At 40.1% G+C, this 18890-nt stretch overlaps 1 protein-coding gene across 6 annotated transcripts in view; it reads left to right on the top strand.

Moving 5' to 3' along the window:
• Positions 1–18890, top strand: part of ENPP2 (ectonucleotide pyrophosphatase/phosphodiesterase 2) — a 70199-nt gene that overhangs the window by 23490 nt on the left and 27819 nt on the right. For all 6 annotated transcript variants that reach the window (XM_087747139.1, XM_087747099.1, XM_087747103.1 and 3 more), the window contains exons 4-11: positions 769–894; positions 2944–3004; positions 4254–4351; positions 5457–5536; positions 6740–6859; positions 13010–13065; positions 15296–15361; positions 16058–16130. In XM_087747139.1, the coding sequence (XP_087603265.1) occupies positions 769–894; positions 2944–3004; positions 4254–4351; positions 5457–5536; positions 6740–6859; positions 13010–13065; positions 15296–15361; positions 16058–16130 (680 nt within the window). The remainder of the gene's footprint in view (positions 1–768; positions 895–2943; positions 3005–4253; positions 4352–5456; positions 5537–6739; positions 6860–13009; positions 13066–15295; positions 15362–16057; positions 16131–18890) is intronic.

Here is an 18890-nt window from a genome sequence, read left to right on the forward strand (position 1 = left end):
GTGTTTTTTACTGGGTGAATGTTGTCTGAAGTGATTTTTAAAGTTTCTTGTTGATTGAGCCAGGACATGGAAAACGATATGCTTACATCCTTAGGCCCTATTCCAAAGTGTAGCAATGTACCGGCCTTGAGAGAGCACCCTAATTTAGAGAGGCCCTTAAGTCCTAATGTCATTTGCAAGATGAGAAGAGCTGGAGTGTTTTACAGCAGCTGTGCCATGCTTTTCCTTGAAGAGCAGCTCTTGTTCTCATAACTTTGCAGTTGGTACTTAATCTCCCCCTGTGGGTGAGGAACTGATGGGAGTAAAGCATCAACTGGTATCTACATAGCCTCTTTTCAACTCTCTCTTATTGCCCGTGGATTGAACTGGGGACTCGAATAGTTGGGAGAAAAAGAATGGATTTCCCAAGAAACACCAGAATTCTTAGTTTGTGCTCCAGGCCCCACCATTTATCTTTCAAGATCCTTTCTTGTCTTCTCCCTTCCACACATTTTCTGGCATTCAGGTTGTTCAAAGCTTGGAGTACAACACCTGAGGGTAGCAGAAGCACTTGTGTGTGGGTGGAGGAGGGCTCCTGCACCTGCAGGACACAAGGGTCCTTTTTGTTTCTGGTTGACATGTCTACTTCAGAGGTCTTGAAATCACTAAAATAAGGCCATAAACTTTACATCCAACTTTAACGACTAAAGTGTTGTCATTATGGCTTGAGTGAGTACTTTTTGTTTTGATTATAATCTCTCATTCTTGCTTACCTTGTGAATATTTTAGCTCGGGGCTGGGAATGTACCAAAGATCGCTGTGGAGAAACCAGGAATGATGACAATGCTTGTCACTGCTCTGAAGACTGCTTAAGTAGAGGAGATTGTTGTACTAATTACCAAGTAATTTGCAAAGGTACGACTTCGGTCTTTCTACCTCTTATCTTTCCAAACCTGATAGAAGACAGCCCTGTGGGTATAGAATTTTCTTCTTAAGAAGGAACCCTCCGCTTGTTTAGTTCTGATTTTTGGGAGGAGGGGGGAAGAATGGGGAATTACATTTGTGATTTTTTGGGTACTAGCAGAGGTGAATACTTCTAATTTGTTGATAGTGGAAGGACCTTGTCTTTGCCTGTAGAGATACTGATAGAAAGAGAAGAGGTGTGGCTGGATGAAGAAGAGTTTAAAGCAAAACACAAAAGTGTTCAGATGCATTTGTCTGCATCACAGGGAAAGCAGGGATATCTGATGGTCTCAGAAGGAATGGAGCATTCCTAGATATGTTATCTCCATGTCAAAGACCTCTCCCCACCACAAAAGCTCCTGCTTAAACTACTTGGCCTAACACCTGTAGGCTTTGTTTCTTGTGAGAGAGAACTGGTTGCAAGAATACAAGGTCTGTATTTTGCAGATGGGTGGCACGGGCTTCAGATGACATGTTGGGAATGACCGTACCACCTTCTAGACGCACCATTGCTGCAGTTATGGCCTGCACTGGCTGGTGGGTGGATGGGCTGTGAAGGCTTAATTTTCATCCTCTGCCCCGATCTCTTGGAGCATGTCCTGCCTTGTGTAATGTGTCTCCCATTCAGAGCAGGTCTTCTTATCCTTGGTAATGAGCTTTACAGGTTCTCACTTTTGTATCTTGGCTAGTTCTCAGATTTTTCATTCATTAACTTTACAGGTGGAAGTGTTACAGTTTGAAATTTTTTTTTTCCACACCATTCTGGCCAACTGCATATGTTCAGAAAATGATAATAGACCAGATCCATATGTTCTTTACTTCTTTTCTTCTTTACTTGAGTTTTGGTGTTGGGAATCCAAATGAAATACATATCTTCCAGCAAGCCCCCCGAGATTACGTTCTTCCCCTTCCCAAAGAAACCCAAGGCTGAGACCACTTAAATACTGGTATAGTTTTCAGTTCCTGCCTTTTTTGTAAGCTCCCTCTTACAAGGGTCAAGACAGAGGAATTTACATGTCTCCAGCTTTAATGTACATAATCTTTGTTTAATTGGCTAATAACAAATGATCTCAATGACCCTGGCACTCTGACAGGAGTAAGCTTTATGTGAGAACAGTGTTTCCTCTTTATTCGTGCCTTTGCCTATCTGAGGATAGTGTGTTGGTTTTTTTCTGTCTTGGAAATTGTCCCTCCACCTCCTGTCATGGTCAGTTGGAATTGCTGCAGGACACATTTCCTGCAGATCTTTTCTATAGTGCTTTTTGTTCTGGTCATTTAATTGAACTGCAGTTCCTTTAATAGTGCCAGGTTCAGGAAGTGAGCCTCATTAGCTAATAATTTGTTTTTCAATTGACCTGTGAAAATGCAAGTCATGAGCCACTCTATAGTCAGCATTCAGCAGTGAAAACCTTAAGAAAATAGTTGATTACATAAAGTAACTTTAACTAATCTAGCTCTGAAAGAGTATTAATGCTTTTTTTAGCTGTGTCTGAGTCTCACCTCATCCATGAGCTGATCAGCTCTCTAAACCAGCTGGAAACTATTTAGGGTTGTTTTTCTTCCCCAGAATGAATTTTGTTTTGTGTCTTTAGCCAGCTGAATCAGCTCATGGAGACATCAGAGCTGGTGGGGAGGAGGGTGGGAATTCACAGCCAGAAGCAGCACTACCTGTTTTTGACAGATCAAAAATAAAAAATTAGAACAGATGACCACTGTGCCTAAAGCGTTACCACTGTCTCCTGCGGTCAAAAGGACACTTTTAACTCCAGTTTTAACAGCTACTTCTAGGAGTGCTAGTTTGGATGATCTTGTTGAATAGAATACAACCAGATCATTTGTTCAGCTTTGTGAAAAGACCTGCTCGTTATTCATGGGAATTATGACAAGACAGTCCATTACCTGGAGCTAGACTTTATTTTTTTGATATTTTCTCTGAAACCTGTAGCTGTGTCCAAAGGCTTTTTTTTTTTTTTTGAAATTCCAATGTGACTTTTCTGGTAGGAGAAACCCACTGGGTGGATGATGACTGTGAAGAGATAAAGGCTCCTGAATGTCCAGCAGGGTAAGTGTTTTGCATGCAACTGCAAAGTCAAATGCAGCAAGACCGATGGTCCCCGGCTCTGCGCTGGGCCTTTGAACACTGCATTTCTGCACTGGCCCTGTCACGCAGACTAAATGGCTGTGGGTTGGATGCTTTTCTGAGCTTCACCATTTCTACAATTAGGCTGATAACATTGTAACGCATTTGCCTTTGAGCTGCTGGATCAGTAGTGCTGCATGATATGTGGGCTTGAACTCTGGGTCTTTGATCACCTGCTGAGGGGTTTGCCTGCTTCACTTACCTGCACAGGGAAGGTAACCAAACTCCCTTGAAGGCAGTGGAAAGGTTTAGGTTGTCCTGATTTCAATAAAGTTCAGGTTGAGCCATATGTGAACACAGTTCAGGCCATTTTTTTTTAATTGAATTTTGTACTTTTAGCGTTATCTTCCTAAATGAAAGGATTTCTAAATTTCAATTGGATACAGGCTTGACTTAGTGAGGTATTTGAGCACATGAATAACTGAGAAAGTAAGCACTTTTGAAACTGGTTGGCTCACTATTACCCTTAAAGTTAAATGTCCACTCAGGTGCTGTGCTGGGCGGCAGCTCAGCCTGTGCTAGTAGGAGGATAGTTTGGAGGAGATAGGAGCCCCTGCTTCTCCTGGTGACAGTGATGGCTGCTTACCCACGCAGTAGGTGACTAACATTAAAAGCCCAGATGTGTCCATCCAGGACACATCTCTGCCTGCCTAGGGTCAAGTCCCAGTAGCAGCAGTAAATAAAAATGTAATAAAATAACATGAAATACTGTCATCTTTAGTATGTGAGAATGAGCTCTGCCTCACAGAGGTCACTCAAAATGCCACATGGACTTTTGTTTGTTAAGAGAGAAGATCAGCTGTCATGAGACCTGTGGTTTTTAACTACAGATTGTATGCTAGGGTGGGTACTCATGCATACTATTTTTTTTCCTTCTCTGTCTCCTTCTATAAGCACTTGCCTTTTTGGGCTATATGCTTTTAGCTGCTCAGGGAAGATATCTTTTATGTTGGAGCTCAGCCCTTTCACTGACTGTGAGCTAACACTGGATGTTACTAAGTGTGAAGATCACCAGTTTGTGCTGATCTGTTAAGTAAGCAAAAAAACTATAGACATATAGCATATGCAGTAACTGTACTTTAGATTCTCTGGAGTCTCAGTGAGCAAGTGGAAATAAAAAAAAAATAAAAAATGAAATGCTGCCTTACACTCCCGCTGCTTTTGTTTTTAGCTTTGTTCGTCCCCCTTTGATCATCTTCTCTGTTGACGGTTTCCGTGCATCATATATGAAGAAAGGGAACAAGGTCATGCCCAATATTGAAAAACTGAGTGAGTACATCTGTTTTCTTACAATAAACAAAAGACAATCTCTTTCAGCTCAGTTATTTTCACTGTTCATTGAGCAACAGAAGTCAGTGTGGAGCTGGCGGGTAGAAGGGCTGCACCAAACACAGGGCTCCTCTGACTGGAAGGTCTAACAAAGATTAAGTATTTTTCCATGAAAGAGAAATGGCAGAAGTCCCCTTTGCTTTAGATGGCGTCAACTGGTGGCTTGAAAGCACCCTGGCTAAAGCAGCACGCAGCAATCAGAGAGTGGGAAGAGAGCTGCTGCTTTGGGAACGCTGCTCAGAATCGGTGACCTTCGTATGGTTTTGTCAGGAAAGAAATGCCTCTTCAGTACATGATATGTATCATGCACTCTTACGGGCTAGTTGGGAGGTGCCCACAAAATTTCCCACTTGATTCAGAAATGTTGAAGATATGGGTAAGTGGGCGCAGGAGCTGCAGTGAATGTGTGATAACTGGCTGGGGACATGCCCCAGGGATGAGCAGCCCTGCGCTCACCTCGGGGGGAGCAGGTATCCACCTGGGTTTGTGGAGTACTGGACGCGATGCATATTTGAGCTTCTCCATATAGCATGGTAGTTTGTGTGTGTGCCCGTACCCTTGAAAGGTGTGTGGTTTGGTTTTTTTTTTCCCCTGTGTGTGTGCTGGCCCTCGTATTTGCGTAGCCCTCTGGGGAGCTGTGGCCAAAGCCCATTGTAAAACTGCAGCTTTAGTATATTTGTCACTTGAAATTAGCCTGCATTTTCTCATGTTGTTTTACTTAGCAAGATACTTCCAATGACTCTGGACTCTGGAAGGAGGCTAGCTCAGAAAGGAAAACACTCTATGGAAATGTAGTTGGTTCTGTAGTCCTCCAGCTGCATTATTGCAGTTGTTCTTTGTGAAGTGCAAAGAGTGCATGAGTGGCTTTACTAGTGTCTTGAGGGAAGACGTGCCAATGTTAAGCAGCAGAATGTTCATTTATATAGGTTAAAATTTAACCAGTTTCTGCAGTATTTTGAGTCACAGCAAATGACTTCCTCTGTTTTTGTTTTCCATGTCTGAGAGCTTCACTTCCTAATGTTTGCATTCCCTATTGATTTTTCAGGATCTTGTGGAACACATTCTCCTTACATGAGACCTGTCTACCCTACAAAAACCTTCCCCAACTTGTACACGCTTGCTACTGTAAGTCCCTGGGAAGAACTTTTTGATGATGAGATGTTGCATTGCAGTAGAAATGTGGGTTGTGGGAAGCAAGATTTTTTTTTTTTTTTAATAAAACTGTCCTTTTCGGCCTTCAGTTATGTTAAGTATTTTCTTCAGTATTTTGAAGTTCTGAGATACACTTTATCTCACCATTATACACTGTGTTACAGCTTTCCTGTGCTTTCTTATGGCTGCTTTTGCAGTTATTTGTACTGCTGTGTAATTAGAGGTCACAGTTTTTCTAGGGGGAAAAAACCACCCCTGAAACCCTACCCAGAATACAACCAGCAGTTGTTCCTTCATTGGAGTAGCTGAAGTCAGCGGGGCTGACTTAGCAGCCGACTTGCAATTTACAGCTGCTGAGTGTGTCTGGATGCTGCGTTGGCCCTGCAGTAAACCGAACCATCACTTCTGCACTCCGGTGGCACAGCTGGTGGCCAGGCTGTCCCCACCCTGGGGTGCAAACGCTCCTGTGTGACAGTGACGGTGCTCCCAAAGCTGGCCTCAGGGACTTCCTACCTGCGGCTGCATTTTTTTTTCACCCTTCCTTTTTTCCTGCAGCCTCTGCACAAATGTTAAATGGGAAGAGAAAGGAGGGGATGGAGAAACGAATAGCTGGGGATGGGAGAGGGCCAAGAGAAAGGGAGAAGTGCAGAAACCTCTTAAATTGCCTTTACCGCTGGACAAATTGTGATATAAAGCCATGGCTTTGGGTCACTTGCCTTGTTTTTTTCTTGGAAATAACTCTTATCTCACAGAGGCTCTGGTGAAGATAAAACATTATAAACTGGAAACACTAAGTGTTACTCTTGCAACCAGAGAATGAATAACTGTTTCCAGAAAGGGAATTCATGAAGAGGAACTGAAAGTTCAAATCAATCTTCTTTTCATAAATTTTTGCTTACTTAGATGGCCTTGAACTAACTTTTAACCAGTGTGAAAATACTTTAAGGTATCGAGTAACAGGAGGTTTTGTGCTTTTTTAGCACAATTCAACCATCTCCTACTGCTTTCATTGCTACAGCCAGTTTTAAATGTGCTTATCTTAAAGTTACAAACTTTTCTGGTGTGCAGTTACAAAGGTACCTAATTTAAAATAATTTAGTGGTATTTGCAGATAGCTATGAAGAACTGGATTCGTGTGCATTAGGGTTTTACTAATTAATCTACTTCTGCACAAAGGGACTCTATCCTGAATCACATGGAATCGTTGGCAATTCGATGTATGACCCAGTGTTTGATGCCAGCTTCAGTCTTCGAGGGCGAGAGAAATTCAATCACAGATGGTGGGGAGGTCAACCAGTAAGTTTCAGATTCCCTCCTCCTCCTTCCCTCCTCCCTCTCCTCCCCTCCCTCTGTGCTGTGGAACATAGCCAATAATAATAATTAAAAAAATACATCTGTGAACAATTTGTACCTAATCTCCCCCCCCGGCTGGCCCTGTGTCTATCAATTTAATGTAACATTTTGAGTTGACTTGTGCTTTTCAGAATAATAAAGCCATTGATTATGGAAAGGTGCTTGTGTTGATAAGTATAAATTAGATGTGGCTAGGAAAAAAAACTCACTTTAGGCAGCAGTTTAACACGAATTACTATATTTTTGTCACCGTGGCATAATGTTTCCTTTTCATTATGGGTTTCTCAGGTTTTCGTCCTAGTAATGTTCTTGTGGCAGTTTTAGTATTAATGTTCTGTCAGCATAGCATGGCACAACTTCATAATTATTATTTGTTAAGTTCACAAGCGATCGCTGTTACCTGACTTGCTGCAAAGGCTGTAGAAGTTCGTGAATTAATTTCTGCCTGGAGCACAGCAGCAGTGGCTGAGCTAGGCCCTCTCTCTTAGATTAGTGTTGGACTTGGTAGTTTCTCTAGCTCTGAATCCTTATTCTGGGCAAGGAAATGGCCTCCGTCAAAGTTTTCTGCTTTACTGCAGCTTAGAAGGTCCCCTTGCTTCTGCTGTACTTTCCCCTGCTAGTGCATGCTGTGGTAGCTTGCTTTGCCAACAGAAGTAGGTTTAAATTAAACTAATAAGTTTTACGTGCAAGCAGCCAAGGTGCACACACATTTCATTGCATTGATTGCTTAGGGAACTGTAGTTTAAAAGCTCCCTGACCAGCTAACCCCACAAAAGAGTGGGATGATAGAGGTGGGGAAATTGGAAGGGGTTTGGGAACACCATAATCTGTCATTGCTGTTTGCTAAAGTGATCAGTGTCATCCCCCAAATCTCTTAAGACAGCATTATCCCAAGAGACTAAAGTAAGTTACTCAGATGATTTTCGGCTTAGCAGGTATGTGTGTTATTTGTATGCATGTGGTTTTAGTCCACAACAAATGCGAGACAAGACAATTTAGAGCTGCAGGCAGATGTGTGACAGGCAGATGTGTCTGACTGTAGCTGAGCCAGAATGAGGTACTTGTGCTCCTGTAAAGTTTGTCAGGATAACAGCGAGCGTAGTCACTCCTTTGCCCAGCTATGACCCGGATTAGCTTTTAGCATGGGTTGTGTGGAGAGGAGAGGGTGAGGAACACGCCTGGATATTATCCCCCTAGGTGTGAGCAAAGAAGCAGGATCAAAACTAGGAGCAGGGAAAGGGCAGCAGTGGGTGGCTTCTTCCTCCATCTCAGCTACAGCCAGAGCCACACAGCTAACAAACCATGCCTGCTGCAATCAGGTGTTGAGCTCATAGACAATATTGGGGCTCAGCTGCTGTATGACAACTTGTTAAGCAGCTGTAATTTAATTATGCATTACAAATTTAATGGTGCATCTTGCCTTAATTACAATAAGGTAGGAGTTAGTGGGGAACTAACTTCTGAGGACTGTACAAGTGTGTCTATTTTTAAACTACAATATTTTTTAAAGTAAAATATAAGTCTATAAAAACTTCATCACCTGCTGTGTTGACTGGAGAATATTGATAATTCCCACACCCACCCATTAGAAACACCTATGCTGCTCCAGAGAATAAACGTCACTCTGGATTGTAAACAAGAGTCATGAAAAATGTCAACTGAGAAGAGTTCAAGACAGTTACACAACAGTGGATGACCATACACTGGATGAAATCCTCAGAGGACAGGGGGAGTGTTGCATACACAAGCAAGGACGATAAAATAAACCAGCTGATCTGAAGAGGTGTTAAAAATGAAAAGCACACAAATAATGTAATAAACTGGAAATGTCTTTGGAGAATTGGAAAGAAGTGCATAGAGGAAGGGCTATAATTCAATCCCTACACACTTAATATGAGGGAAACCTGTAAGTTTGGCAAACCTGAGAGAGTGGCCATAGTGGTTGGGTAAGGAGGTGGTAGATCTCTTGCAGAAGTATGATATAAATCATACTCTCTCTGCACATGGAAGAGTTGCACGTTTCATAGAATCATAGAATCATTTAGGTTGGAAAAGACCTTTAAGAAAGGTCTTGATAAGAGAATTGCAGATTTTGATAAGAGAAAAAATTATCTCCATATATATATGGATTAGATACAGTCCCTTTCTAACTCCTTTTTATAATGTTCTCTAAATATCACATTGACATAGACTGCCAAAAATAGCTGGGTATTGAAAGACAAGGCAGTAGAATTAAGGGGGGAGGAACGGAAATCTGGTCTGCATATCACAGAAATCTTGTCTGTCATATCACATATTCATCTGGTTCTTTTTAGGTCTTGGGTCTCAAACTGGAGTACTTAAACAACTGCAGAGTGGTACTTGGTTTGCACAGAATTCAGAATTAATATTTTTCTGCCCAGGAAGGCAGGAAAAGTGCCTGGGACCCCCAGCCTCGTATTATGGCTAAAACTGCCTAGAAAAGAACATCATTTAATGTTGATAATTTCTGAAATACTTTCTTGCTCCTGGAATTTGGCCTATTGTATATGGCTTTGTTAAAAAATGGGGTTGTTTGGTGCTTTTTCTTTTCTTTTTTTTTTAATTACTTGTTCTAATACTCAGCATCTTGCTGGGAAACAGCCAGATTACCATGGACATCAGTGGGATTTGGCAGATGAGTAGCTGAATATTTCTGCACCAGGAATTTTGAGAAATTAATTTTAAGAGCATTAGGAAAAGGAGAAGGGGGGAGAAGGTAGCTTGGAAGTGTTTCGAGGTGCTCTAGCCGGTTGTGGGACTTCCTGAAATCCAGTCTTCTGATTCAGTATATGACCTTGATTTATTACAGAAGCTTAAAACCACCCTGTTTTCAAAACAAAAGTTTTTGACAGGAAACAGCCGCAAAACCACTCCTCGTATTGCTACAGCATCTCACAGAAATGGTGAGCATCAAGGCTCGTGCTCCGAAGGGGACTAAGTTTACTGCTCATTTTTCATGGCACTGAGACTCTGTTTTCATCCCAAGTAACTTTAAGCACTAAATTAGGCCCCAGCTGCCTTTGGCTTCTGTTAAGCAGTAGTTTTCCATGTCTTGATTTGATGTAGTGAGCTTAAGCTTACACTACAGACAATACATTGCTTTTTTTTAGTGATCTTTCATGATCCTTGGAAATAATCCATTGGCCTCCCCAAGGTCAGAAGATGACAGGTATAAAACTGCCTGTCTGTGGTTGATAGGGACAGAGAGGCTCAGTCAGAAGGTAACCCAGCTTGGATCTGAGTTTGGCTCCAAAGATGCCTCTCTCTTCAGAAATATCTTAATTATAAAAGTATTGAAGGTTGTTTAGGGCACCTTGTATGAAGCTTTATTTTCACTATTAACCTTTTAAAGAGAATACAACCCTCAAAAAGGGCCCAGTTTGAGATCCTGAGATAATCCTTAAAAAGGGCCATGATGTTCCTAGATAAGCGACAGCATGTCGTGAAGCTGTCTTTACAGTCTGCAAGGTATGTCTGTAGACACTAGGCATCATCACCACACATCTTAACTGGATATTCCTGATTTTATCTGATTTTCACATTTTATATCAATCTTTGGGATAAAAGCATTTTGCTCTCCTGTTTATTGGAATGTTGTTTGGTTTGACTATCTAATGATTACAGAAAGAACTTATTTTCATTTTTTTTGCCTGGTCAGAGTGAACATTGGCAGGGTAGTTACATCTAAGGAGCCCAGGCTCTGCAGAAAGCTGTCATCTGCCTTTTTGTCCTGAACACATTTTGCATTCACTTTGTTGATTGGTGGGGGAAGCAGAAGGAGACATGTCTATAATTGTCTTTTTATACATATTTCTTTTTGTCTAGCTGCAGCCATGAACAAGCAACAAGGCTCTTTGAGTCTAATTATTTAATAGGCTTCTTGTACCAAAATCTTCTGTCTGGGAAGGAAGGCAATGCTTAGTTGTCAAGGCTGTGAGATCATTTGTGTCCTGTTAAAGAGTGAGGAGCGTGGAAGTGGCTACTCCACATTTTACCTTGTTGGAAGGACAAATGACAAATGGTGCAGGAGTGTAACATTTGGCACCACCCTGGTATTAATTCTGCATGTTTGCATTAATCTTGTACATGTTTCTTTATCTGGGAAATGCTATGATTTCCCCCTTCCCACCTTTGCCTGGACATGGAAGGGATTTCCCATTCATGTATTACCAACTCTCCACTGCAGTGGGTGTATGTGCTTCCTCTGCTCCTGCCATGAATCTCCTTTCCTGGTTGGTGAGCGAGTTTGTGCAACTTGGCCCAAGGGCCGGACTTCAGAGCCGTCCCTCCCGTCAGCCCTGACCTGAGATGTGCTGCTGCCAGTCCTTTCATAGTGCAACAAATATGGGGCAGCCTTTGCAAAGTTATGGCTTCTATTTATTCATGGAAGATTAAAAGTAGGGAGGTGCCCCACTTTCTGTGCAGGTTTTCAAAGACAATTCAACAGCTACCTTGAATAACTCTGTATGTAGTATCTGTGTGCAAATGTGTCTAGCAGTTAGAAAAAGGGAGAACTTGGGACTTCCATATTCCATATGGCATTGCCACCTAAACTATTGCTTAGCCTGTCTTTTTTTATCTGTAAATAAAGGAGAAGAATTGTAGTCATTCAACACAGAGGATATAAAAATGACAGTAATTCAACTTACAGGATATGGATCATATACATCTAGAAAAGCAGGTATATTATTTCTTGGGACATTTGCGGTGTACTAGGGTTGAATCTGTAGGTCCATGATTTAACAGGTCTTTCTGCATTGGAAAAGTTAGATATTCTCTAATTCTTGTAGCATGGTATGAAGACAGAGTGGTTAATCTTTGAATTTTTTTTTTATTTATTATTATTTATTCCTCTCCTCTCTGCTTAAGCAAATTAATTCAGAAATATGGCCTTTACATAGCTTGCAATACAGTAAAGTTTGTCCCATATGCAAACCAGGGGTGCACATCTGACATAGTGAGACAGCTGACTATAAAATTCTAACATATTAACAGTTAAAACCAACATATTTACATATGGCAAGTAAATTACATAAGCTCACAAATGGTACTGACCTTGCAACACCTAACACAGCAAACTTTATGATAAGTGACCTGAACAGATGTGACCAGCCAGAGACTGTATATAACACATTGCATTTACATGCTCAGTACTGGAACATCTAGGTTTAATTAACTTTAAGACTGTGACTCTAACCAACAAAGAGGAAATGGAACAATAACCCTTATTCCCTTCTTAATTTCAATTGTTTTGGAAGGACAAGGTTGAGGGCATCAGCTACCTTTTTTTTCTGTTCTACATTGACTGACAGTGTAGACTCATGTTAGCCTGGGAGAGGCATGACTTGTAGTGAAACTGGCAGGTTTAAACCAAACAAAAAGCAAAATGCACTCATGCAGTATGTGACCACATTGCGGAACTTGCTGCTACAAACTGATTTATAGCCAGAAAAATGTATGGGATTTGAAGGATTGAAAAAAGGATTTGAAAAATTCATGGAGATTGTTTCTGTCATTTCCATCAATCACTTCAGGTGAGCTCAAAAGGTTCTTAAACGTCTATGGAGGAAGGTGTGCTTCCCTGCTTTCTTTATACCCCTGCTCCCTTTTTTGGGTACTCTTTCCTAATGTGTTTTCTGTTGATGAGTACTGATGGTAGAATATGGGAAAGAGGAACGTTTATGCAGACGTTGATTAGAGTTAAGCCGTGTTCTTTCCTAACTGAGTATCCTCCGAAATTTGAACACCGAAAGGCTCAAGTGACTAATGGCTGGTTTTTGAAAATTAAATGGAATACTGGAGAAATTCCTGGCCATGAATCTTAATACATTGCATTAAAAGCAACACAGAGATTTAGGGGTGAAATTCTGCAGCACAGCAGCTGATCTACTGCTACAGAATTTGCATAGGTTTGTCACTCCACGTGTTCGAATTAGGGAAGCAGGCTGAAGACTGCAATTTTCACTTCTAGGCTCAGGGTAGAAGAATGTGTCTTGAAAAAACTTTCTTTTGATTTCAGGGAGTCGTTAAAGATCTGAACACATTCTAATCCTCTTATATTTTCCTCATTAGATTTGGATTACTGCAGCCAAGCAAGGGGTGAAAGCTGGCACGTTCTTCTGGTCTGTGTAAGTGCCCCCTGTTTTCTGGAGATTTGTAACTAATAATTCAGAATTAATTTGATGAAAGTGTTTATTAAGTTGTTTTCCTTACTCTAAGCATTTGGTAGCTTGGAGACCATACCTGTAACCCTCCATTGCTTCATTTGTGCAATGTTTCTGATAACTAAAGCTAATGCTACACTTTGCTGCTTTAAGTTCATACACTGATTTTTAGCAGTCATCTGAAGAAAAGATGTGTGCCTATGCAAAAAATTACTTTCTTTCATTTCATGGTGTGTTGTTTTGCCTCCTTAGTATTGCTAGCAATGTTTCCTAGTCCTCTGAGTGTTTGTGGAAGACTCTTTTATTGTCCTCTTATGTCATCTGACATCAACAGCCTAATTGACTCAAAAGCCTGACTCACTCATTTTACAATCCAGTCTGACCTTTGAGTAAGATATCCAGTTTCCCTTTCCTAAAAGACAGCCTTGAGGATCTTTGACGTTTATTCTTTTGTTTAATGCTTCCAAATTATTTTCCCTTGTCCCAACTAAGACTTATCTTCCTAACCGAAAATGAATGAATTTTGATCATTTCTGAGTTCTGAGGAATTCATGTGGATCAGTCTTTCTATTTCATTTTAGTGGCAGGACTGCAGCAGCAAAGAAAATGGGCAAACTGTCAAGACTGAAGTACTAAGGGGGTTTGCCTATTTTTTTTTCTGATTCCATTAGGAATAATGCTCTTTGCTACTCTAAATATTATACAGCATATGGAGACAATAATAAAATGTACCACGTACAAAGCTGATGATATGTTTAGGCTTGCAAGACAGTTATCTGACAGAGCTCTGGTCTGGCGCTCTACAAAACAAAGAAATTAATGTGATTCCTAAGCCCTATAACTACATAGTCACCATAAACACCCTGGCCAATGCATGCTTGGGGATATAAAATATTATGGAAGGTAACCAAGGATATATCATATGAATGGCAATAGTAAGGGAGTGAGACCACCACTTCATGTGTGAATGAAATATATATGCCTTAAAACTGTATTATTTAATTTGGGATACAGAGTGGTTTTTGGGAGAATTCAGGCAAACTCTTTTAGGAAAACAGAAGTGTTAAAAACATCTTAGTCACAAATGACTTAATTGAAATAACGTATTTTTTTTCATCTTGCACAATTAATAAAAATTTCAAAACTGGGCAATACCCAAGATTGCTATTCCACCTTATAATATTGCCTTGTTTGCAAATTTTAGCATAAATTCTCATTTTTATAGTTGTTTTACAACCGAAAGTTCTCTGTGTGATGGTAGACTGAGGATCACTGTTGTTCTACAAGGCATTAAACCCAAATTTATTTCAAAATGGCTGTTGGCATCTCTATTTCTCTGTCAGACGTTTCCAAAGGGTGCTGAATTCAATTCAGCATGGGAAATCCAAGACAGTTGTATTTGATTCCTACCCTGGGATTCTGCTATTGATCTAATGGAATCTGGACTGACTATGCTATTGTATTAAAATAACTGCATGGTCACTGACCTGCAGAGCTTTCCTAAGATGAGATATTTGGAAGTTTAACAGCTGTTTATAAGGTCAGTCATTCCCATAGCATGAACTTGGCCTCAGCAGCCAAGTGAGAAGTCTCAGGATACAAACAGTGAAACAGGATGAGTCTGTTATGCAGAGTGAGAAGCTGTCAAAGTTGTGCAAGTCACTGTGCTGATGGCCTGGTGTTTCAGATGGCTCTGTTTTGAGTTACAGCAGCCTAGCCCTCAGTTTGGTTACTATTAAGTCAGTGGGAACTTTTCCAGTGTCTTCAAGACTACCAGAGCAGGATGGTCATTTAAGCCTGTACTGATGTGAACAATTTAATGGTTTTTACTCACTCCAGCTATCCAATGGCGGCACCATTGTGCATAAAAAAGGTTCATCTGAGTTAAACTACCAGAATGGATCTTTATTGACTCCTGTTTAGAACAGTTAGATTTATTGCTTTGAGTTCTGACTCCAGTTACAAACTTTTAATCATCTTTCTTTTGGAGTATGTGGACATCCAGGAGATCTGAAGCGATTCTGTTTGCAAAATAAGAATCCGTATCAAGCAAGAAAGAAGATATGGCATACTAAAAGCAAATGATGTTATTATAATTGATTTTAATCATGTTAGAATCAGTTCATTGCAAGGCTTTGTTGATGCATTTTGTATTCTATGATAACATGATATGTTTTTGTATTTTGTGGTCCAGTGTCATCCCTCATGAGCGCAGAATATTAACAATACTGCAGTGGCTAACACTTCCAGACAATGAAAGGTAATTCACTTATTGTCATCTGCTGTTGGATAACTGCTAACTTGTCTTCTCCCTAAAAGTAGCTGGAAGAGCAAAGGGAAATTGAATTCTAAAACTTATTTTTCTCTGTTACACACTATCACTGATTTAAGGATTGGTTGGGGGTTTGTGTTTGTTTTTTTGTTTTTGTTTTTGTTTTTTTAATCTCAGCTTTTAATAAATAAATGTATGATATGAATTTATTTCTTATCAAGAAGCATTTAATTACATGGATTAACTTGGATTCTTCTTATCCTACTGAGTCTAATATAGTTTAACAACTTTACAGGCAATGGCAGTTGCAGAACCGGACCCTGAGGACTGGGAAAATGTTAAGATTTTAATTATGAGTATTTTTTAGTACACAAGTTCCCACATGCTGCTTGCTGCAAAGCTCAGGCGAGCTGCTGTTGTGATCTCTCCTACAAAACTTAGAAAGAGCGTGTGTCCTCAGATGGTACCCCATGTGCCTCCCTGCATGTGTTCTCAGATTTAATAAAACTGTGGAACAACTAATTGCTTAATCATTCCATGGAAACACGACTGAGAAACAGTTCTTTTTCCATAAAGCCAACTCTTATTGGAAGGTTGACTTGATTTGACTTGACCTAACAGGCCTGGGTTTTTTTGTTGTTGTTGAAGGGAAGCTATTCTGAACAAGACCTTTCTTTCTTTCAGGCCTTATGTTTATGCTTTCTACTCTGAACAACCAGATGCTGCTGGCCACAGATATGGTCCTTTCAACTCAGAGGTTAGTATAGATTTTCTTCTGTAGAAAAAGCATGTGGCTTAAATACATTTTTGGAATAATTGCCACTGCTCAGGAGTAAGATTTTTAGCAACTTTTTTTCACCCATTTCTGCAGAATGCTTCCCCGCTGCCAGAGAAAGCAAAGTTATTGTCTTAAGGATTTATCACGTGAGATTCACTTCTGAGAGAAGGAACTGCCCGTGCCTTTCAGGAGGCTGTTTCTCTGTGTGATATGATAATGCAAATGAACAGATTTACTGGGCAAAGACAAGAGTATATTTGGGTGCAACAGCATAATTTAACTTTCCGCAAACAATTTATCCTTCTTAAAAGTAATAAAAATATAATGCAGAAAATATTGAGGAAAAATGCAGAGAAGAAAAAGCTTTCTTTAAAGCTGACAGCCTGCAGTAGCCAAAGTAATAATTCCAGTCTGTCGTGAACTGTAAAAAGCTGCTATTTCCAGTTTCATATAGGCCCTACAGGGGTTCAGAAAGCTCTGCCAGTACTGTTCCCTCAGGACTAGACTGCCGAGTTCGAAAAAAGTTTTGAAGCACAGTAAGGTATCTTAATGAAACATTATGTGCAAAACACTACAGTAGTTAACCCCTTGTTTGAGCTTTGGGTAGCTGGCTGGGACTGATGAGTACTGCTTCCCTGCCAACACTGTCCAGGTGACAAGAATTTAAAGACTATGCACTTGTCTGGGATTTGTGGGGAGGGAAAGTAAATTCTGCACCCAACTATCCTACTACTTCGGGTGGCGGGGATCCGGCATCTCCGATGATCTCTGACATCTGGCAAAGGTCCCCTAGTTTCAGTGCAAATGTATGCTTGCAGATTGCAAGATCACAAGACCTTAGGAGTTTTTATACATGTTTAAAGAGTAAATAAATGTTTGCAAATCTTTGAAAACTGACGAGTGTATCAGATGCCTACCCTTTGGAAGGTAATACAAATCTCCCCAAGCAGCCAGGTACCCAGCAGTAGTTTCTTACTTGTTTGGTATACATCTGATAGCTGTTCTCTAGTGGACGAGAAAGCAAAGAGAAGCAGCATTAATCTTTTTTAATACACTTGAGTTATTTGCGCTGTTTAAATAAGCTTGCAGCGGTTATGAACTTGTGGGTAGCATCCCTGTTGAAGCAGTTTGAGCCGTGGTCCCAGAGCAGCGGGTGTGAGGAATTATTCCAAACCAGCACTTGAAACATCATACTGGATAGGAAGAAGTAGTCCTTTTTCTGGATAAGTGGTGGTTAAAATCTGTCAACACTCTTGCTAAATTGACAGGCATTGATATGTCTCCATGTTGTCATTTGGCTCAGAACAGGAGAGAGATCTGACTCAGTCAAGTGAGGTATCGGTAATGAGAGCTCTCTGATTCAAGGATATGTTACTCAATGATGCTTTATAGCTCCTCTTATTGAAGTGTTACAAATATTATATGTGGCTTATGACTGACAACTCTAATTTTATTTATCTGTAGACAACCACTTCCTTCTGAACAAAGTTGTGGGGCTCTTTCCATGGACTTAAAGGAGAATATGAAGATGATGACATTGCATTTGTTCTTTAAATTTTAGTCTTTAAGAAACCAATTTAGTATCTAATGTGGTAATCTAGTTGCAGATTAATTATAAGTGTCTAAAAAGTGAAGTGTAATTGTATCATCATAGGAAAAGTCATTATAAAAGCAAAAAGCCCCCAAAGGCTCTTATTGTTTGGCAGTTCTTCTGGATGGTTATCTGAAGGTTGACCTCTAATTGCAAGGCAAAGCTTAAGCTCTTAATAAGTGTGAATTAATAGCTTATGAAAGTTTTACAAATAAATTGATTTATGCCATTTGTGTTAAACACAAGAAGAGCATGAAACTGATTTTTAGCAAATTGAGAACAGACAAGTTAGCAGATGAGCATGTATGGGTTTGCAGTTCAAACAGTGGCCATAACTTTGCGAGTGGAAATTTAAATAAATGAATACAGCTGTGTAAGTATGCAGATGCTGAAATTTGTTAGGGGTCTGGTTTCGGGATAGAAAAGCTAGAAAGTATTTTATATTGTTTCTCTTGACGCTGTTTTCAATATAATTTTTAGGAGCTATGAAATGTACATAAATCAGCTGGGAAGAAAGTCCTCAAAGGGATCTGTTTCAGCTGCTTCCTTGATATCGAGAGTATGACCTCCCCATGAAATCATTCTTTTCTTGTATACAGTTGGCAGCAGTTAGACAGTTGGAGTAGTTCTGACCACTTCATTTTTCTTCATGCAAAGACAGATCAGCCAAAAAATAACGTTTGAAAACAAGCTCTTAACAATTCTGTGTTATATTTAAGATGAGCTTCTTATTTCTTCTTTTGAAGAGTGAAGATTTTATGCCATTTTTCTTGCTATATTTTGTAGCTTGAGGAATACACCTTGAAAACCTCCAAATCCTACAAATGTCCATTAGAGTAAAGTGGGTGTTTACTAGATCTTCTTATGCCACATAGTGTTCTAAATGTATTTTAAATACATTGCCTTTAAGGTCTAACTAACTGCATCCATGACTGATAATTTTCAGCTTCTAGACTTCAGCGGAAACAGCCAATGTATCTTAAAAGCTAGAAATAAAGGGATTTAGATGCACTTAAACTTCATTGGTAAATTGCCAGTGTTGTTGATATAAATGGAGTACAGATTATGGCCAGTGTCCACTAGTGTAACTTTGCATGTCCTCTAACATTACGAATTTCCGTGTAAATGAGTTGGTTGTCTCAGTTTTG

Source organism: Nipponia nippon, unplaced genomic scaffold, assembly GCF_047370975.1.
Source record: "Nipponia nippon isolate SJK-2023a ecotype South Korea unplaced genomic scaffold, ASM4737097v1 scaffold_1, whole genome shotgun sequence".
Classification (NCBI taxonomy): domain Eukaryota; kingdom Metazoa; phylum Chordata; class Aves; order Pelecaniformes; family Threskiornithidae; genus Nipponia; species Nipponia nippon.